Source organism: Phycodurus eques, chromosome 13, assembly GCF_024500275.1.
Source record: "Phycodurus eques isolate BA_2022a chromosome 13, UOR_Pequ_1.1, whole genome shotgun sequence".
Classification (NCBI taxonomy): Eukaryota; Metazoa; Chordata; class Actinopteri; order Syngnathiformes; family Syngnathidae; genus Phycodurus; species Phycodurus eques.
The window spans coordinates 5,348,355-5,370,522 of NC_084537.1; the positions used below are offsets into that span (position 1 = coordinate 5,348,355).

The 22,168-nt window shown below is 43.0% G+C and overlaps 2 protein-coding genes across 2 annotated transcripts; one reads left to right on the top strand and one right to left on the bottom strand.

Moving 5' to 3' along the window:
• Nucleotides 1-190: 190 nt before the first annotated feature.
• LOC133411581 (kelch-like protein 40a) lies at nt 191-3,621 on the top strand. Its single transcript, XM_061694119.1, is given in 7 exon segments — nt 191-1,351; nt 1,474-1,634; nt 2,172-2,279; nt 2,406-2,499; nt 2,501-2,592; nt 2,788-2,937; nt 3,489-3,621. Coding segments are annotated over 7 exon segments (1,818 nt in total). The 5' UTR covers nt 191-250; the 3' UTR covers nt 3,601-3,621.
• A 1,846-nt stretch (nt 3,622-5,467) lies between these two features.
• On the bottom strand, nt 5,468-20,820 carry LOC133411389 (vasoactive intestinal polypeptide receptor-like). Its single transcript, XM_061693723.1, has 13 exons — nt 20,636-20,820; nt 18,757-18,850; nt 16,968-17,081; nt 12,698-12,807; nt 12,531-12,628; nt 11,129-11,258; nt 9,418-9,571; nt 8,624-8,684; nt 8,122-8,188; nt 7,939-8,030; nt 7,214-7,343; nt 6,710-6,751; nt 5,468-6,596 (listed from the first exon to the last, which is right to left on the bottom strand). Exons 1-13 carry the CDS (start codon nt 20,693-20,695, stop codon nt 6,405-6,407), a joined length of 1,344 nt encoding a protein of 447 aa, XP_061549707.1. The 5' UTR covers nt 20,696-20,820; the 3' UTR covers nt 5,468-6,404.
• Between the last annotated feature and the right edge of the window lie 1,348 nt (nt 20,821-22,168).

The window sequence follows — 22,168 nt, forward strand, 5'->3', positions numbered from 1 at the left end:
GAATGGGTGGGTAGGGTCCCCCACCCCTCTCCACCGCTTTTCGATCCACCAAAATGGATTCCTCAGCTCTGAGAGTGTCCTATCTATAAATACCCATGATGAGTGACAGCCAATGACAGCTGCAGCCAACCAGTGGGAGGCTTATCAGAATGATCCGGGAGGTGAGGGCTGAGAGTCCGGTTCCGTTGTAGGGAATGAGCAGACCCTCTCTTCTCCTTCCTGCAAAACCAGGATAAGGAAGCAGAACAAAATGGCTGCTCTGACTATAGACCCGATAGAGCAGCCTCGGATGTACCAGCAAAGCCTGCTTCAAGATGGACTGTGTGACCTCTTGGAGAATGACAAGTTTGTGGACTGTGTCCTCAAAGTCCAGGACAAAGAGTTCCCCTGCCACCGCTTGGTTTTAGCAGCCAGTAGCCCCTTCTTCAAAGCCATGTTCCTGTCTGACCTGGAGGAGAGCAAGACACGCGACATGGTCCTCAAAGATGTTGAGCCTGGCACAATGGGGATGATCTTGCGCTACCTTTACACCTCTGACATCAATTTGACAGAACAGAACGTCCAGGACATCTTCATGGTCGCTAACATGTACCAGATTCCGTCCATCTTCTCTGTTTGTGTATCCTACCTTCAAGAGAAGCTGGTGCTAGGCAACTGCTTGGCTATCTTCAGGCTGGGGCTGCTCCTGGATTGTCCGAGGCTTGCCTTGACTGCTCAGGAGTTCATCTGCGAACGCTACCAGGTTGTAATCAGAGACCAGGACTTCCTGCAGCTCGCCACGACTGAGCTGGTCCTCATCATCAACTCAGATGCACTTAATGTGGAGCGGGAAGAACTGGTGTTTGAATCGCTGATGGACTGGGTCAGACACAATGAGAAGAAAAGGGTACAGGAACTGCCAGAATTGTTGCAGTGCATCCGCTTCAGATTAATCCCTTTGGATTACTTTAAAGAAAAAGTGGAACGCCATCAATATATCCGGTTTAACCAGGAGATCAAGAAAGAGCTGGATCTGGTTAAGGACGCTCACAAAGGTCGTCTCCCAAAGCCGAAGTCGGAAAGAACTGAGGGAGAAGGACGTGAGGAGGATGAGGAGGGTTATCTGCCGGGAATACTCAACAACAACCCTCGTTTTGGGATGTTTGAGATGGACTTGCTACTCATGATCAGTGAAACGGGAACTGTGGCCTATGAACCAGTTGAAAATGAGTGCTTTGTGGTGTCAGACTCGAGAGAAATTCCAAAGAACCACTGCAGTCTGGTAACTAAAGAGAACCAGGTGTTTGTTGTGGGCGGGCTTCTCTACAACGAGGAGAACCAAGACGAACCCTTCAGCTCGTACTTCTTGCAGGTAGCGTTTGTTGTTAACTGCGAAGTCAGCAACATTTCTTGATCACATGAAATCTTAAAGATGTCTGCATATTTCCAGTGAATCTCATTTCCCCACTTACACATCATTAATGTCATTCCCAGTTTGACCCAGTAAGTTCAGAATGGTTAGGAATGCCCTCACAACCCAACCCTCGCTGCTTGTTTGGAATGGCAGAACTAGAGAATTCTATCTATGTTGTTGGAGGTAAGGAACTGAAGGAAGGGGAGCACGTTCTGGACTCAGTCATGATCTATGACAGACAGTAAGTACAGACAGTGATGTTAAAAATGCTATTGTATGTTTCTGTGGAGGTGTTTTTTTGTAGGTTTTACTTGCTCATGTTCAGCAGCTACTTCATTGTGACTATGACGCCTATAACCTTATTTTGGCTCTGCGATTGGCTGGCGTCCAGCCCAGGGTGTAGCCTGCCCCTCACTCAAAGTCAGCTGGGATAAGCTCTTGACCCAAACGTGGATAAGCATTGTGGAAGATTCATTGATTGGGGGGGGGGGTTGTTATTTTGTAATATACAGTAAACTCTTGATCCTGTTCTTCTTGTGTGCTACTACTACTGCTATCCACTCACTGCGTTAAAAACCCACGTTTCCCCTTTGTGGGACAAACAAAGGCTTATTTGTTATTCTTTTCATCTCTTTTCTCTCCTAATCAAAAGTGCCATGTGTCCCTGCAACAATGAATAAACAACCCTGAATAAAATAGCTCACAGCATTTGGGTTACAACTCTAATTTTGTGAAAGTCGAATCTAACGGACCTTATGTGGTGTTGTTACTTTTTCAGGTCGTTTAAATGGGGGGAATCGGACCCTCTTCCATATGTCGCGTATGGCCATGGAACTGTGTCGCGCAAAGGGCTGGTCTATGTTATCGGAGGGAAATCAGAAAGCAAGTAAGTCCTATTTGTAATTTTGAGCTATAATATGGAATTGTAACGTTTAATTTCACATTTGGATTGTTTGTCCTGTCGGGTCAAAAGTGGAGGAAGGCCAGTCATGTCTTTAATGTTTTGATGCAGGAAGTGCCTGAAGAGAGTCTGTGTCTACAACCCCACTAAGTTTGAGTGGAAGGACTTGGCCCCCTTAAAGACAGCCCGCTGTCTGTTTGGTGTTGGCAGTCCACCGGGACCAGATCTTTGTTGTGACAGGAGTTACAGACACAGGTCTCACCAGCTCTGTGGAGGTCTATGACATAGCCAGCAACAAGTAAGACAACAGCTTTTAAATTAATACCCGTCCCTCGTAAGTATGAGATAGGGCGTCTGTCCGCATATATGTAATGACTCGTGAAATAGTAGTAGCAAGTGATCATCTCGTAAAATAGAAGTTTACTGCTGTCTGTCATACAGTAATATAGCAATAACACCATTTTCTGTGTGTGTGTGTGTGTGTGTTGTCTAGCTGGTCTGAGTTTACCGAGTTCCCACAGGCGCGCAGTTCCCTCAGTCTAATGTCCATGGGGGGCTTCCTGTATGCCGTGGGGGGCTTTGCCATGATGCCCAGTGAAACCAGTGAGGAGCCTGTCCCAACAGAAATGACTGACATCTGGAGGTAAGAAGGCCTCGCTCCACATGGTTGCACTCCCTCATGAGTGATGGCAATTTGATTAAAATGACCAAAACTAAAGTAAGACCGAGATTTCATATAAAAGGTGATACATGTAACAACTACAAAACTTTGCGGTAAGGTAAGCGGAGGTGGGGAAAGGACACCTGTGGTCGACTTAACTCTTCCCCGCCTGAAAGATTCCAGATGTTTATTGTCATATGCTCAGTAAACACAACGGTAGCGCTGAGCTACGAAATTCTGACTTTGCTCGTCTCCCTTCACTTATATACAAAGTATACAGTGTTCTCACATTGACTATTATGAAAACTAATATTACAGAACACCTGAAGTTCTTGCAGTTCTGCCTGTATTTTACAATTTTAATGTCACAATGCGTTGTGACTTGGACAAAATAATCGGTAGTATTTGCCGTGCCATGGCCTCACTGTGGTTAATTTATTGAGTTCTCTCCATTTTCGCATTTAGGATTGAAGGATTGATCATCCACACGGAGAGCGTAGGGAAATTAAGAAATTAATGAATCGTTCCCACAGATACGATGAGACGGAGAAGTGCTGGAGTGGGATTCTACGTGAGATTATCTATGCAGAGGGAGCCACCATTGTTCCAGTCCGTCTCAACACTCTGCGCCTCAACAAATTATAACACATCTGTAACAATGCTTTGTTCATGGAGTCAGTGTACAGATTTTCGTGAAGTTTGTCACTGAGGATGAGCCAGAGAATGGGAATTGATCATAAAGTACAGGATATATTTTATAAAAGCTGGTTTACACATCTGTCTGTTCTTGTTACACCATATTGCCAAAAGTATACGTTCACCTGCCTTGACTTGAATATTAATTTAAATGTCATCCCATTCTTAATCCATAGGGTTTAGTATGACATCAGTCCACCCTCTGCAATTCTAACATCTTAATCTCTTCTGGAAAGGCTTTCCACAAGGTTTAGGAGTGTGTTTATGGGAATTTTTCCATTTGTGAGGTTATACACTGATGTCGGACGAGAAGGCCTGGCTCTCAGTCTCCACTCTAATTCATACAAAAGTGTTCAATTGGGATGAGGTCAGGATTCTGCAAGATAGTCAAATTCATCCGCATCACACTCTAATGTCTTTATAAACCTTGATTTATGCACTGATGCACAGTCATGTTGGAACAGGAAGAGACCATCTCCAAACTGTTCCCAGAAAGTTATAAATGTCCAAAATATTAGCCCCTGAGCTCCAGTGAAAGGATCTCTGAAGGCTTCAGCCTGTCAAGAGATTTTTGACAGTCAAACAGTTTGGGGATTACCGCTTGCTGTTCCAACATGTCTGTGCACAAGTGCACAAAGCAAGGTCCATAAAGACATGGAGGAACCAATTTGGTATGGATGAACTGCCTTCAACCTGATAACAGAACACCTTTGGGTTCATTTCGAATCGACAGTGAGCCAGGCCTTCTTGTCCAACATCAGTGTGTGATCTCACAAATATGCGTCCATCCCATAAACTCACTCCTAAATCTTGTAGAAAGCCTTCCCCCAAGAGTTGAAGCTGAAACAGTTGCAGAGGGTAGACCAACATCATATTAAACCACATGGATTTAGAATGGGATATCACTTAAAATAATAATTGAGGCAAGGCAGGTGAGCAAATACTTTTGGCAATAAAGTGAATCTTTTCTACAAAGCAAATGAGTGTTTGCATCCAATTTAGTGAGGAGTTTGAAACATAAGTCCAAAGTGCAAATGATTTTATTCATCTTCCACAGGTATTTTGTCGACTAACTTGTCATACCTGATTCCATAAACTGTACAGTACACAGTATTTACACAACATTTAGAGGGCACCGCATAGGAGACACACTCATTGTTGATATAATGGCAACACCGGGAGTGAACATTATGTAGCCTTAAATGTAAACATCGATTTCGAGTTGACACCTGAGTACTAGAAGTCATCGTCATAAAACATGCCGTAAACGGACGCCTTTCCCGCATTTACAGGTATACATTGTGTACAATACGCGTGTTCATGCGCGCGTGTGTGTGTGTGTGTGTGTGTGTGTGTGTGTGTGTGTGTGTGAGACATTTAGTCTGAGGTACCTTCAGCGAGTTTATGTAAACTGAGCAGGATGTGGCATCGAACGATGCTCTTTAGAAGAATCAAATCATCTTGGATCTTATCAGACAAGCCAAGAGAGCAGTAGCAGCTGCAGAGGCGTCCTCTTAATGCTTAACTCAATCAACTGTTAACCCCGAGGGCCACAACCAAACTGCTAATATGCCGATGTTTTATTGATAAACTGATGTGGTGCCCCCCCCCCCCCCCCCCCCCCCCTTTTTACTTGACAAAATACCTTGATTTGTAAACGCTGTAATTTAAAATTACGCTCAACCGGAAGTAACGCAGGCCTCGCTTCCAGCTCATTCTGGTCTCCGAAATTAATTACATTTTTATTTAACCCATGTGCGCTAAGCAGATATGAGTTTGATTCAGACCTTGTGTCCCCCCCCCCCCCCCCCTCCAAACATTTAACAACATCAATCCAATAGTTAAAAATATTTTACTCACAATAACAACTTCTCATGATGTCTGCACCAAAGAACTGACTGAATGAACAGGCAAAAACCCCGTAAGTAGTACAAAAGTATTTGGACAGTGACAGAAAGGTTTTAGGAATTTTGCCTTCAAACATCACCACGAGGGTTCGCAATAAAAACAATCAACGTGATCAATCGTCATTGCTGTTGTGCCGCCAGGGGATATATAAAGGCTGTCCAAATACTTCCGAACTTAACCCTGTGGTGAAAATAACAAACATCAATCACTGTTACCACTTAATAACGTACGCTATGTGTGGTTGTCCAATAATGGAAAGTCCTTCATGCGACGTCAAGGACGACTACGCAGGAAAATAAAAGTCTCAGTAATCCGAGATGAACAAGCTTCATCGGTCTCCACTGTGGAATGTCAAACAGCAATAAGGTCTCATTAAGAAAAAAAATGCCTCGAGCTGGATAAGCAGGTCCAGTACGTTGGGAATGCTATAGGTTTTTTAATAAACAAAACAACATGGGCTATTAGGTTAAGTGCATGCGCCACATAGCCCAGGTGGTCGAGAAGTAAACATGCTCCTTTTTTTTTTATAGGACTCTACGCATCCCGCTCTCCATCCACCCATTATTTAATTGCAATTTACAATGCTTTTGAAATATCTCTTGGGTTGTATTTCAGTGCGATATTAAACATGTTCCTGTCAGAGCTGTCAGCCTCGCATCAATGAAGGTTCCTCCTGACTTCCATTGTGGCTGCGCGTCACTTGGACAGAAAAAAAAACTAAGTTCAGCACTGCACAGTCGAAGGAACTACGTCAAACTAAAAGGTCGTACAGACCTTCGGGGACACCCGCATCTAACTGCATCGCTTAAATATGTCACCCACTCAGTATGTGCAGAGCCGAGTTGTCAGATGGCTGAGAAGTGCTCCTGACAAGCAGACGCTCGCCGGGCCGTGGGGCTGCATTTGGTTAACATGGTGATCTGGGTGCTAAAGTTGTTCCCATTACTGCCAATGGAGGGCTGCTGGTACTTTGCGTCTGTGCCCAGGAAGCGCTGTAACATCCATCTGCGCCATTTACGCTTAATCTCCGCCTGTACCTGCAGGGGAGACGAGGAGGTAGAGAAAACATGGTGGAGAGACGGCGCGGAAAACAGTTAGTGATATAATAGGCCCGTAAACATTTGAAGCAGCTATTTCTGTCTTTGCTTACCTCTCCATTAAGGAAACAGTACAAGACAGCAACGGCAAAACCCTGAAGAATATGAGAGAGAATATGTTGCCAATATTCCAACTGGAGAGACATTTATTTATTTTAGTATGAATAATGTCTTTAGGACCAATTTGAGACTCACATAACCGAAAGTTGGATCTCAGGGAAAATTTCCCAGGAGATAACGTTGTTTGCCAAAGCAGCTATTAATCAGTGATGGTTTCCATCCTTAGTGCTACGTCATGTCCCTTGCTCTTACCATCAATTTACTGGGGCATAAATCAATATATAAATATATATATATATATATATATATTTTATTATTTTTAGATTTAAAAAAAATAAACAAATTAGACCATTTTCTGTTGCCTCCTGCATGCTCGAGTAATGAACCTGATTTATTCTTTTTACAGTTGTTCTGTAAACATGACATTTCCTCAGCATAGACACCTGTCAACTCTCGGCTCTCGCCTTGCATGTTACATACATCATATGACGTTTTACCTGAAATGACCCGAGGATAAGGTCAAAAACCATCCTCAGCTGTCGGTGGATGTGGTCCGGGATGAAGGCAAAGATGATGTAGTTGATCCCAAAGAGAGGTATCAAGAGCAGCGTGGATTTAGCCAGTCTCCTGGGGGGGGGGGGAAATGTTTTGAGGAATGTCCATAACATTAAGCTGGACCAGTTGGACACTTGATGATGATAAGAACATGATAAAGAAACAGAAGAATGAACACTAATTTGTCATGAGCAGACTTTTATACTATTTCTTTCCATTTGGATTTTAAGTGTGTGTGTGGGGGGGGGGGGGTCCAGGCATTTAAAATGCTTTCCACATTTTGTTTTTACTTTTTACTATTAACATTGTGTCGCGTCTTTTAACACTTGTGTGTCTGTCAACGTGAGATGCACGAAGTTTGCTTGGAAGGCTTCTCTTCCAAGCAGGAATCCATTGGAACCTTTTTGTATTGTTTTTATATTTTACTAATAACAGTGTGTTTTAGAGGTACAGCTGTAAATGAAACATTGCGAATTGATTTTTTTTTTGTTTCTTAAATAAAGTGTATCCAGTACTGTAGTTGCTGGAAATACTGTATGAAATATAAATTTGACTTAATATTGTGTTTCCATTTTTGGAAGAGGTTTTAACTCAATTCTAATGCAAATTTTTTTTTAAAATACCACTGTGCTTCAAGACTGATATTTCGCTTGCACTAAAAACCTACGAGTACTGATTTGATTCCTTTCTTCCAATGTCGGGACAATTCATCTTCTGGCGTAAAATCCGGATTATACAGATGAAGAGAAAAAAGTTGACCTGCCGAAAAAGTCGCAGACAGCTGAATGTAAGTGCATTTGTTTCGAGCTGTGTGGTAAATATCACCCGCAAAGAAAGCAATGTCACTCACAAGAATGGTTACGAGAATGGGCGTTTTGATGATCCACCAAGGTTTGTCATTAATCATCTCCCAGCATCTGCCACAAAAGACAGCATAGTCAAGAACTAAATGCAGTGTGAGTGTGTTTACATGCATGCTGATCATTGCTATAAGCAAAACCCAACTTAAAGACACTAATAGAAGTCCACAAGTGCTAAGGGCACTCACGTAAAAGGCAGAATATCAGTAAATCAATAGGAATTGTCATTTCGAGACCATGTACAAAATGTTCATGGCTAGGAGTTTTAGGAACACGATGTGCTACTTTATCATGGTAACAAAAAAAGAAAAAGAAACAGAAACAGAGCCAATTGCTCTGTAAAACATATGATAGAAAGAAAAAAGAAAAAAAAAAAAAAAAAGGAATGCATTTTTCTATCGATGCAAGATTTACTTCGATGGTGATAATGAAAGATCTGAAATAATTCCCCAACAAACGGTGAAAGCAAAGAAAAAACACGATTATCCTCACCCAAGATCATTTAAATAAGCCTTTGTTATCACCCATGCTGAGATAAAGATGGTTGGAGCCACTGCGAATGACAAATATGAATATAATCATTACATTTGTCCAATGGATAAAAATATCTCAAGAGAACCAAATACGGCAATGATCTTTTGGATGATTTTATAGCTTGCGAATGAGACCTGAATGTGTTTTCTGGTATGCTTAGCACGATTTGTTTTGGCAGACACTACAATTCAGGCATATTTATGAGAATATTTATGACTTATTTCAATGGAGAAGTGAAAATGTCCAGCAAAGACAACATCCATCCATCCACTTTCCGTACCGCTTACCCTCACCACGGTCGCGGGCATGCTGGTGCCTATCCCAGCTGACTCTGGGTGAGAGGCGGGGTTCACCCTGAACCGGTCGCCGGCCAATCGCAGGGCACATAGAAACAAACAACCATTCGCCCCTACGGGCGATTTAAAGTCTTCAATGGATCTACCGTGCATGTTTTGGGGATGTGGGAGGAAACCGGAGTGCCCGGAGAAAACCCACGCAGGCACGGGGAGAACATGCGAACGCCACACAGCCGGGGGCCGGGATTACGAACCCCGAGTCCTCAGAACCGTGAGGCAGACCCGTTAACCGGTCGCCCACCATCTACACCAAATAATTCAATGACACGTGATGATGGCTGTTTTACCAAATCGAGCGTTCAATCCGCACGTCCTGAATGCAGTTGCTGCAGGCATTGATGGAGTCCCTTTGAAAACAAAAAATAAAAAATGGGAGACGCGTCTATGTTCACATACCCCAGCCAATCAGGATGTACCACCAGAAGTACTTCCTCTCTGAGAAGAAGGAGACAGCGAGGAGCGCATGGAGATACAGGCCTTCTACCAGCAGCCAGAAGTAACTGGCCATGATGCCATATTGGAAGAATACCACCACGGCCTTACAACCCACCTGAAATTCATCCAGAGTGCAGTCAGTGAACAGGAACTCATTTTGGCGACATCTGTGCTTTATTTTTGGAAATGACAACGACACAAGATTCTGTCGTGAAAGCAAAATTCAACTTTCGCAAGATGATACCCACTCAACGGCCTTACCATTCGGTACACGTATACCTACAATTTCAAAGCTTTCAATTGATATGTTTGCATTTTGTTGCGGCGGAAGACTACGAAGCATCCTGCTCAGAGATGGAACGTTGGACATGCTTGCGCCGCGATTGATATTGTTTTTCGACGGTAAAACAATCGTTTTCCCACTTGGACATCTTTACTTTAAGAAGAAATGATCCGACTCAACCCTTCTTTCGACTGCAAACTAGTTGAGACTCTAACCCTAACCTGCCCACCATTTTGCTTTAATTTCAATCAGGCAACAATCCATTCCACATAATTTCCACAATCCCTAACGATCAATTATTCCGCTAATTTGATATCCTACCCATTCCTACTTCTAATATTTTTGACTCCCTCATGTAGCTAAATGCATTAACTTACAAAAGAAACCTCTGAATAAGTTGCAGTGCACAATAATACAAGTCCGCAACAGTGTCAATTAAAAGTGCTAATTGTTCTTTGATCGTTTTTGATGAAGCTCCTTTGAGTGCGCAAGTGTGCTGAATATTGTAGCCCGATAAGTGTCGACACTGGTACATTATTCGAATTCTTATTTTCGGCCTGTGATGAGTTGAGCAACGAAGTCAAAAATCGAATTTCTTCTTTGTTGCGAAAGGAACTTCTTGCTTTGAACTCAGAGTTTGGTTGCTGTCATAACATTTATTCTGCTGGTTTCCACAGAATGTTTTGACAGGCTGAATCGTAAACTCTACAGCGATCTGTTTAAAAGTGTTGTTCGCTAGTTGTTGTTGTTTTTTTCCTACTTGGAATGTTAACAAATGGTCGAGACGCGGAGCAGCTGTGTTTGAAGTGGGGAAATCTGTGTACCCGCAGGAGGAAGTATCCAAGCGCTGACGTTAGGGCTCGCAAAGGTGATTTATATCCTGCAGATCGAATCAACCCGAGTAATAAAGCAATGGATTCGACTGGGGCAAGATGTGAGACACACAACTTCTGACTTCAACTCCTTAGCCAGATCGTGCACCGGCAATATGGTTCGTCTTAATGACCGTAGCGCTGCGATGAAGTTACGAAAAAGTCCACAGCAGAACTGAATGTGATTTATCGACAGAGGTTCAGGCTTAATGTTCAGCGAACAGGAACTCTCACAACATCCTGCTAAACAAATGAATGGGGAACACTCTTAGGAGTGGAAAGGACTTGGCAAACACTGTTACACCCAGTGTCAGGTTAAGCAAACTTGGACAATGCTTTCATGTCGGGGATTTAGCAATCTAAAGAAATGCAGTCGAGGTCAGAGAGGAACTGCTTGAAGAGCTGGATGAGTTTACTTGCTCCTCGATGCGGGACGTTTCATTACAAAATCCACAAAACTAAGGGAATGCAATGTGTTTGTGAGTAAGCCTAAAGAGTGTTTCGATACTGTACTCACAGATGAATGGCAAGTGTCCGTCTCATCGACGTCATACAGAACGACGTCCTTGATAAAGACAGCGATGGCTTTGAGGATGAACGACACAAAGAGATGCATGTGGATGTAGTTTCTTGTGCAGTGCAGTTTCCTGTAACACAGCACACCTTGAATGCGAGTGCGACCGTAAATCAATTCCGCGTTGAAATGAATTCCAAATTAGTTGCAAAAAGCCAGTCTTTCCCCACATTGGGGCGAAGAAACATATTTGACATTTAAAAAAAAATAATAAATGTCACAAAAAGTGTTTAGCTACTGTATACTGAAACGGTGATGATGAGTGGTGGTAGTGGAAGAGCATTTAATTGTTCTGTGTCTGCGTGTCAATATACGTCAGCGACATAGATAGATCAATAAGTCACTTGCTTGTAGCTCTGCATTATTATTGATAGACTGGCCCACTATATATATATATATATATATATATATATATATATATATATATATATATAATAAAAGCATTGATGTGCTCATTCTGAATGTACACCGGGCATATGTAGAGTAATAAAGAATTCTTCGTATGGAAACAGAAAGCATGTAGTATAAATATTCTCTGCTAGAGCAGCAAACTACCAATAAAAACTACAATAAACAGCATTCTTTATTGTCCTGCATAGATACAGCCAAAGATAAAGTATATCCCCAGGAATGATAAAAGACAACGTATTATGCCAAAACAGTGGTACCTACTGTACTATAGACGTACAGTAGTGGAAAATGTTCTTCAGAGAAACGTTCTTGGGGGTTCAAAGTGATGATGGGGGTGCGTTTACTGTGTAAACTATTGGGCGAGTCCTCCCAGCAGGATGGGTGCAATCCCGCACAACATTATCCAGCTTACCCAATATTAACAGAAAACACGGCTCGCATCCTGTGCGTGTGTCCTCCAAAACCCGAACCATTGGCATTTTAGAACAGCGAGATGTAAACACAACCCTTGTTGTTTAACGCTGCACACGCACACACACACGGACGGCTGAGAACAGAGACGTGTTTATCGGTGGCCACCCCCCCCGGCCACTTACTCGAATGATTCTTGCTTGTGTCATTTATCCATGCATACACATGCTCTCTGTGTGCAAACAGAAGGTCAAAAGGAAACATGCTGTGAACACCGCCAGCACCCTTGTCTAAGTGGTTGGACTTTATAGTTACTTTCAGCTTTCGTATGTCTTTGTTTGACCAATGCTGCAACAACATTACGATGTACATTGGGCACAGAACGTGCGGGGGGGGGGGGGGGGGGGGGAACCTCAGGAAGTAAGATGTGAAATGAGGTAGGTTATATTACTTTCAGTGGTGGGAAGTGGAAAAAAATGGTTGTTGGATTGCCATTAAGAAACATCTCAAAGAATCTCCTTACGGGAAGAGGCACAGTATGATGATGGCGACGGCGAGAGAAATAAGCGACACGCTGTGACCGATGGTGTAACCCACTTTGACAGCACCAAAGAAGTCTCCCTGCAAGTAGACACATTTAGTTAGTCGCTAAAAACGTGGAGTGACAGCAACTCGGGTTGCCGTACCAACCGTATCATCATCATCCACGGTGTTATTGGGATTATAGCCGCAGTCCATTATGTAGGAGTCAATGCTAATCGGAGTCCAGCCATCTTCAGTGCAAGTCTTGGACAGGTTACCTAATTGAGCAGAATGACAGACAGGAGTACATCTCAGTATTGTGTGTTGACTGCAGCTTTGTGAGTCGCAAGGTTAACCTGCCATTGCATTTGAAGAAGAAGAAGAATCACCTTTTATTGTCATGAACATGCATGCGTGCACACAAAACGTGTTCTCTGCATTTTACCCATCACAGTGAACACATACACATGTTAGTGTTGAAGCCCCCTGGGAGCATTTCGGGGTATCAGTGTCTCGCTCAAGGACACCACAGCCGCGAGTCGGGGGGGGGGATTTTGGCAGACGGTCCAGTCGGGGTCTTGAACTGAGGTCCCCCCGCGGTGGCGGGCGATGATCTTAACCATTGGAAGATGGCTGCCCACACTCACACTATGTCGCACAGAGATGCATTCTCACTGGAATGCTTCCAAATACTAAAAGGAAATTGGACGTATGACTGACTAGGGATCAAAAGTCCCGCCGGCTCAAACATACCAGGACGATTCCCGCGTGCATTTGCCTTCATCTAGCTCTTAATTACTCCAACTTGAAAAACATCCCAGGAAGTTAGATGGGCACTGAGGTATTTTCACTCTGCCCCGCCCGCTGGGGCACAGGTCAAAGGTTCATGTATATTTGACAGGGAAGAGTTGGCCCAGCATTATAAGGAAAAGCTCCATGAGGTACAACGCAGAAGATTGCAGCGCTCAGAATACACCGGGGCTCTTGAGACAGGAAACCAAAGATCAGAAAATACAGTAGCCAAGAGTTCAGAATAGAAGAATAAATATTTTATTAGTCCCATGAGGAGAATTATGTAGTTGTTGGACATGGACTTGGAAATGAACCAATGGCGGGAGATAGCTGAGCACAAACAAGCGCCGCAAACATTTTGGGCTCACTTGGAGCTTGCTCAAGGACCGACTGGACTGGCATCTCTCCAGTCACAATCTCCATACTCGGGTCAACCTACTGACACACCAGTAGTATATCAGTCGTATAGAAAATATATGAAGATATATTCGTTTCTTCTGAGCGTCACACGCATACACGTTTTGTCTGAAAAAACATGCGTTATGGGCCAATGCCCAAACTTCATTCAGAATAGTTTCTACATGACTTTAAACTGGTTTGCAATTTTTCATTTGTTGAATGATTATTTGTATTTTTGATTACCTCCATCAAGCGCGAAAGTGGAGGGCTGCGGTTTGGGTATATTTCTGAGCTCAACTGGCCTGTTAATTACTTAATTGCTTTCATGATTATGCCATAAATGCAAATGAAGTGTAATTTCTTGAAGACATGTTGTACAGTTTGACTTTCACATGTACACGAACGCCGGTTCTGATTATCTGAACTTAAAAATGCATCAGTGTTCAAATGAGACACTAATCTTTAATTAGACCGCAATCCCTTCTTCCACAACTAATGACGAATGGCTAATAACTTCTGTCCTGGTACCTGGATAGAAGCAAAGACTGGCATTGGTGTTGTTGACTGTCTAATAAATGTATGTAGCATGTCAACAAAGATGTTTTTCCCTGTCAACAAAGAAAGAAGGCTGCAAAAAAGAACCCATGTACTGAATACAGCTTTACTAATCTAGATGTAGGACATTCCAGTTCGTTCCCAACTATAACACTCCACAGACATTATCAAAAGAAGCCCAAGATGGGAAATGGCCAACAATCCAGTTCTTAGAACACTGTTGGCATTAAAATATGTTGGACTCACAAATACCTGAGAAGAGGGAGGTTTAGCTCGCTCAAACAACATGACAAGACACAAAGGGGATGATAAGCCCCTGCTGTTGTAGCCCGTGCAGCCGCTGGATTTGGCATGTTTGAGGGGCTGCCAGAAGAATGCTTTCATCATCCCCCAAGTCAGTGCCACGTACGACAACAAGGCGAGCTCAAACGAGTTCATCACCCAGTCTCGTTTGCATTTTATCAGGCTTTTTATAGCCTCACCTCTCACGCAGGAAGATTCTATAAGCATGCGAATGATTAGCTCTTAGCTCATTCATGGCGGAACACCAAATAATCTTGGGTTGGCGACAGGGTGAGGCGCCGTGTTTTAAAAAGAGAGGAAATACTGCGGGTTTGCGTTAGACCAATTAGCCAAAGAGTTCGTGCGAACGGCAACCTCTCTATCGCAGCGAAATTCACGACTGTGGCGCCACGTTTCGGAATGCTTGCTCTTGTGAGAGGCTTTTAAAACGGTTGACTGGCGGAACGTGTCCACAACGGCGAGCTTCCGACAACTGCAACTGACTAAGTCCGTTTGAAAAACTCAACTGGCTGCGAAGGAGTTTGTTCAATAAAATGCACGAGGTTGTCATCCAGTTTCCCCAGAATGGATTGAATCAAAGTCCCAGAAATAACCTGAGCACAGCAAGTTCCTCCAGCAGAGACCTGCAATGATTTGTTGATTTACAGCATAATTGAGTTGACTTCCCTTCCACCGCCCTACTCGCTCTCAAAACTCCCTTTGCTTAAGCCCGGTCCCTGCTCTTTCGACATATGTGTAAAATATTCCCCTCCAATGCAATCTGGGGATTCTTCTTCTTTTCCTATTTTCCCCGGAGTTCTCTCCATTCTCGGGCCCCCCTATCTCCCATCTGGGTCGCATCAGCGCTTCCCGGGAAACTCGTCTTCGCGGCAGTGAACCTTTCACACGCTGGTGATGAATCCTCGGTTGGCGCGGCTTTCCTGCGTGTTCCCCATCAGGAGCAGGGCATGATTCACTGCGAGGCCAAGGACCCTTAACCTGACCGCCTCTGCTGGGGGCATCGTTTACAGTTGCAACCTTCGACTTGACGAGGCTGGAGTTCAAACTCTTGTTTTTCCGAAAGCGCTTTTGCTTATCATGTCTAAATCGTAGTGTCATTGGCAGACAATTTAAATGCAGTGTAGCAAAAAGTATGACCCTTTTCCACAACCCTTATACTACTAGATACGAATACTTAGTAGACAAAATGGGATCCAAACAAAATTACATGACAAGACTTGTTTTCTTCTCTATAACATTTTTTATATATCATAACATCCTATATTAATTAATATCTGCATTTGAGACCTGCATTTTTTTTGTCCATCAGGTAATATCATTAAATATTTGGTCATGCATAACTTATTCTTGAGGTTTTTTTTTTTTGTTTGTTTGTTTTTGTTTTTTTATCAGAATCAGAATCATCTTTATTTGCCAAGTATCTCCAAAAAAACCACAAGGAATTTGTTTTTTTATGTGGCTCTAACACTTCTTCATATTTATACAGCCGCCAATATTATATGATTTTTTTTTTTTTCCCCCGTTTTTCTGGGTCTTTTTTTTCCCTGCCGATTGTCCAAGAGAACCAGCCTTAACATGTTGAGCGACGTCTAAACCCAAGTCACCAAATATTGTTCCCTATCTGATAAAGCTTTAAACCAAATGCATATATGGGTATGAATTAGTCATTTGAATTGATTTCAAAGGCTGTTAAATAACTAGACAACGCTGCAATAATCTCTCTTATTTGCGCTACCATTACTGAAATGGATTCTAAAAAAACGACACCCCAGGACTTTTAAAAAGCCAAATGAAAGCGTCATGCCTTCATGTTCACGACAGGCTAATTTCTCAAGGGTAATAAAGCAAATGGAGGCCTCTCTGTCTCTCTCGCAGATGAAAAGCATGATTTGAGCATAATTGCACGGAAGAACGCAGGCGCGATACTAAATGACAAATTGCAGTCGATGCAAACCTCAGCGGGACTCGTTTCAAACACACTGCTCTACATAGCATTGAAATCGCCATGGTGTAGCTTGTACATAATTAGTTATGTCTCCGAGAGGCTGAAACTGGATTACAGCAGGATAAAATGGATAAATAAACACACGGTGCGTCTCTAACCACGGGATGATGCAGAGAATTGATATGAGAAATCTTTTTCTCTCATTACGACTTTGAGCCATCCCGTCAGGTGATTTAATGCTACCGATATGATATGCAGGGCAGGTTGCGAACAACCATAAAGATACAGTATCTTAAAACTTGTCATATTCTTATCGTAATCATAATTCAAAGCCATCGATCCGTTTTCTGTAGCGCCCGTCCTTATTAAGGTCACGTGTGAGCTTGAGCCCCTCCCGGCTGTCTTTGGACGGGAGACGAGGCCCACCCTGTGCATGATTCTTACGTGTTGGAATCTCCCTGGAGAAGTAGAAGAGATATTTGGGGCACTGGATGGTGACCATCTCTCCAACATCAGCATTTGGCCAGCAGGTGATTTTGTCCCATGTACCACCGCAACCTGCGTGGCACACATACGATGAATGAAGTAAAAATCAAGTAGCCACTCCCATGGTCTCTGAATGTCAAAGCTGTAGTGTAATTTGCTCCGCAGTTAAGGTGGCAAGATGAGCAGTGGCTCATTTATTGCTCGATACTTTTGTCATCCTGTGAGGGAAAGTAAATATTGCATGTTTGTTTAAATTCTTTTTAGGTCAAGTCTTGGGGCCGGTGTCAAACTGGTGCCACATCCGGTTCATGCCAGAAGCGTATTGGCCTCTCTCCTTTGCGCTTGCTCGGGGGATGTAATATCATTACGAAAGTGGCAAAAAAAAAAAAAAGGTGAAGGTGGAGCATCAGCGTTTCCATGGCAGCCAGAATGTCAGATCCATAACAGTAGATCACCTTAGTTAACACGAAGCTGCCACCATGACTAATGAAAAAGCTCCCCGTCCTTTGTTACCCACTCTGATTTGAATTCATCAGTTGGCCGGGACTTTCCACGGCGCATTTGATATCAGGATGCAGAAGTGGGTCACGGCAACTCAATTTACATCTGCTCATTATTTTATTGGCGAAATGTTCCACGCGCGGTTGCTGGACATTCACGGCATTGAGGCAATCGGCAGGAGGACAGACGAACTGCATATGAAACAGATGTATTTGAACAGATTTTACAGCACGTGGAAGAGATGTGATGCCTGCAGTTGACCTCTGTGAAGTGAAGCAGTGACACACCCTGTCCAACATGGGACTGCACCTCCAGGACAATGGACAAAATATTTGATTTCATTTTTTTTTTTTTTTTTAATTGATCTATGGCTCTGTTGAGTGCTTTTTGAGCACACCCTTGACTGGTTGCAAGCTGACAACTGATATCCGCAAACACAAATGGTCGATAACGTCTTAAGTCATTGTCCATGAACCAGGAAATAGTTTACCACTGAGCTTAAAGTGTCACAGTGTCAACGGCGGGTTGCGACAAAGATGCAGAGCGACTGGAAGAGTCGCAGAAAAGCACGGCAAAACACGTCCGCGGAAATGCATCGCTCGATTCGCGGATCAAAACACCTGTTGTGCATTTTGCCGTTGAGCTCCTTGTTAGAGAACAGCGAGTTGTGCAGAAAGTAGTCAAACATTGAACAGCTGAACATGTGCTTTCAAGTTAAGAAGAGGTCACATTAAGTTCGCCAGTATAAATTAGAGTGCATTTTAGGTTTTCACTTTTTTTGCGAGCGGCGCCCATGAAAGGTGTCCGGATTTCTTATTTTTCTTTCCACTTGTCCCGCAGCGCGTTAACCTTTTAACCCTTCACCTTGTGCGTCTTTCTCTCTAACGCCAGCTGCTTATTGTTTTTGTTCAAAACCAAGAAAATTCTTTCGAATCTTTTGATTTGAAGGTACAATTGCAGCATATCGTTACGATAAAGGGCACTTAAAGAACATGGAAACTCTGATCAACTCGGGTTGTTTATTTAGGAATTTGAGCTAAGCACACGCGAGGAGGGTCTGGCAGGAGGAGTAAAAGTATGTGCAACCATGCAAGGTATAATGCCACGGGGGGGGGGGGGGGTTGAACGGCGTTTGTTGTCTTTTGAGCCTGTTTAGTCACATCCAACCTGACCCTCCGGTGGAATTAGCAAATCAAGATGGGGCGAGAGTGTACTAAAGGACGAGCTAGCCCGAAACCCGACGTACCTGACGTTTTGTTCTCAATTTGAGCCTCGCACAGATGCCTCTCCTTGTCTAGCTCCTTCATCATGTCGCACATCTGATTCTGCATGGAAAACACCTGTAAAGCAACAACAACAACAACAACAAAATAATCATAATAATAATCATTCTCGGATCGACGTGTCCTCAAGTGCAGGGGAGGAGATGGAGGTTCTTTTTTGGAGCGCTTTACATATCAAGGTGAAACCTCAGATATTGTCTCCTGATATGAAGCAGAGCAGAGCAGCTTTGAACTTCCTCATCTGGCATATACGAGACACAAACATCCATTTCCGGACACTCGTTCAACCGTAACATTCATTATATTTGCGTGTTTTCAAGACAATCATGCAATGTGTATCGGCTGCTGTACATTCATTTGACTGTGTGTGTATTTATTAAGCGCTGCACAAGGTTTTGGTCATTGAAAAGTGGCACAGACAAAGGCCTTAAGCTCTTTTTTCACTTTTTTTTATAAAATAGCCCACTGACGCACACAGGCTGGGGCGTACACTTTTCGGCGTGACGTCCGCTCGAGGATTGCTCGACGTATGTTCACGCACTTTTATTACGATACGGCTCGCAAGCAGGCAACAAAACGTTATGTAGCCTAGCAAGCCGGCGCTAGCACTAACGGTTGGACGTAAACATGCCGGCGCACCCCTTATTTCTGTCATGTTGTAATGTTGGTTCGACCTGACGAGAGAATATTTCCGAAGCCAGTCGGTATACAGTACACAAAGTAAATACGGCAAACGAACAAGTCACCTAAATAGACACATCGCACCATCTTGTGATCGGATCGGCGATCGGTTATCGTTTTTTTTTTTTTTTTTTTTCTTTAACTCGCTGATCGGTGGGGGGGGGGGAAATAAAATCTAAAATCCTGATTGTGTAAAGCCTATTAACAATACTCTTCTCTGTCTTGAGTCCGATTGAAAAGACATTTTTTGGTGCCCTTTACAAACACTTCCACGTTTCCATGCACCAATCAGAGTTGTTCTTACGCCACGCACTGTAATGTATACAAATATAACGACTATACGGCGTCAGCAGAGCGTGCCCGGCATCTATTAGGGGTATTGCATTTATTCGCAGTCTTCATTTGTTTTATAATTATATTAAAGTGACATGTATTTTGTTTTGAGGCAGAACATTTATTCGACAACACGACTGGGAATTAAATTAGGCCGAAATAGGTATTTTTATGAAAAAGAATCGTATATACTGTATGATCATTATGCTAATGATAGACACATGGAATGACAAATTTGCTATTTCAGGGCTTCGGCCAGACAGTCAAATTCAGACATAAATCATACACGCTGAGACTGATGTGGCTAAGGATGCTGCAAAGCAGAAAGAGAGGAGACAGACAAAAGAGGCTGTTGCCATGGTGTCGTGTCGAGAGGACCATCGCATCCCTGATCCGTGCCGGGCATAAAAACACAAGTGTCAGTGACAGACTATTATACTGGGAGCGTTTGTGATGCCGAACTCAACAGCTCGAATGACCGAATGTGCCTGTTACAATGATGGAGCGAAACAACAAAGTCCTTCAGGTCAAAAAAAGTTTAGAATAACAGGAACAGGGGAAACAGGAATTGTTCGGATTAAAAAAAAAAAAAAAAAAAAACATCAAGAAGATATGAAAACAAAACATTCATTAATAAGGAGCATGACTGCGCCGCTGCTGAGGTCACAATAGTCCGAGAACAAAACACCGTTCACTCATCGGCTCTATCTCGCGTGCGTAGTATTGCTACAAAGTCCCATTTAGGTCTCAGGTTTATTTTTATTTTTTTTATTTTTTGCAGAGCCAGTGAGCATTCCTGCAAGGGACACGTGTTGTCGGTGTACTCACGGGTTCCAGCAGCATGCAGGGCAGAAGAATGGAAAAGCCCCTCGAAACGCACGCGAACATATCCTTCAAAATATGTCTCCTTCTCCTAACAGTATCTATCTATATATATATATATATATATATATATATATATATATGGTTGGTTTCGGAAATGGGTTTGGATGGTTCCTCTTGGCTGACCTGCGCGTTCTTGCGCAAGGGGAGAGGAGCGCGACTCGCTCCGGTGGAGAAAGCGCGTCTCCTCCCACTTTGGGAGTCTGCACGAGTGAACCAATGCAAGCAACGGGGACGCACCTTCGACGCACCTCGCATAGTGAGCCGAAATATTTCTCCCAAAAAAAAAAAAAAAACCCGGGTTGTAGTGCTAAGGTCGTAATATTGCAAGAAAAAAAAAAAAAAAAGATGGAATTTCCCAATGACAGAGTCCGAATTGTAACTGCAAACTATACATAAAGTCATCATGTTACGGGAAAATAAACATTATCTGACAAAGTGGTGAGAGCGTGAGGAAAAACAACAACCCAGGGTTCAGTTGAAATATGGTCAGAAAGAAGATCACAAATGATCTGAGACTGAAGACTGAATACAACAAGAAATATTTTTTTAAAATCAATAAAATACAAGAGAAAACAAAAAGTGAATTAAACAACAATAACGTTGTTATATTACAGGAAAAATATTTCTAATTTATGAGAAACGTCAAAATATAAGACATTTCTTTTCTGATTGATCCTTCCTGCCATCTTTCATTTATTGATCACTTTGGTGATGCAGCTCCGCATGTGAGTCAGCGACTGCAACTTAATTGGTTCGCAAACTCACAGTGGGGAAGCAAACCACTCACACAGAGAGTTGTCACGCGGTCGATAAAAAAAATATGTTCATGCAACTCTGTGTTGATTTGCCGCAGATGACGGCGTATGTGTGTGATAGGTACAACCCCAATTCCAATGACGTTGGGACAAACCTAAATAAAAACAGAATACAGTGATTAGCAAATCATGTTAAACCTATCTGTAATTGAATACACTACACGGACAAGATATGTAATGTTCAAACTGATAAACTTTATTGTTTTTAGCAGATAATCATTAACTTAGACTTTTATGGCTGCAACATGTTCCACAAAAGCTGGGACAGGGTCATGTTTACCACTGTGTCACCTTTTCTTTTAACAACATTCAATCAACGTTTGGGGAACTGAGGACACTAAATGTTGAAGCTTTGGAGGTGGGATTCTTTCCCATTCTTGCTCGATGTACAGCTTCAGCTGTTCAACAGTCCGGGGTCTCCGTTGTCGTATTTGACGCTTCATAACGCGCCACACATTTTCAATGGGAGACAGGTCTGGACTGCAGTGCAGGCAGGCAAGCCAGTCTAGTACCCGCACTCTTTTAATACGAAGCCACGCTGTTGTAACACGTGCAGAATGTGGTTTGGCAATGTCTTGCAGGGGCTTCCATGAAAAAGACGTTGCTTGGATGGCAGCATATGTTTCTCCAAAACCTGTACGTACCTTTCAGCATTACTGGT

What these genes read in the sequence shown, in the direction of transcription:
- LOC133411389 (XM_061693723.1), bottom strand. Translation starts at nt 20,695, where the DNA reads ATGTTCGCGTGCGTTTCGAGGGGCTTTTCCATTCTTCTGCCCTGCATG. An exon ending in CCGTGGATGATGATGATACG is followed by an intron (nt 12,629 to 12,697) that starts GTTGGTACGGCA and finishes GTCTACTTGCAG; the next exon opens with GGAGACTTCTTTGGTGCTGT. An exon ending in ATCATACTGTGCCTCTTCCC is followed by an intron (nt 11,259 to 12,530) that starts GTAAGGAGATTC and finishes GCTGTGTTACAG; the next exon opens with GAAACTGCACTGCACAAGAA.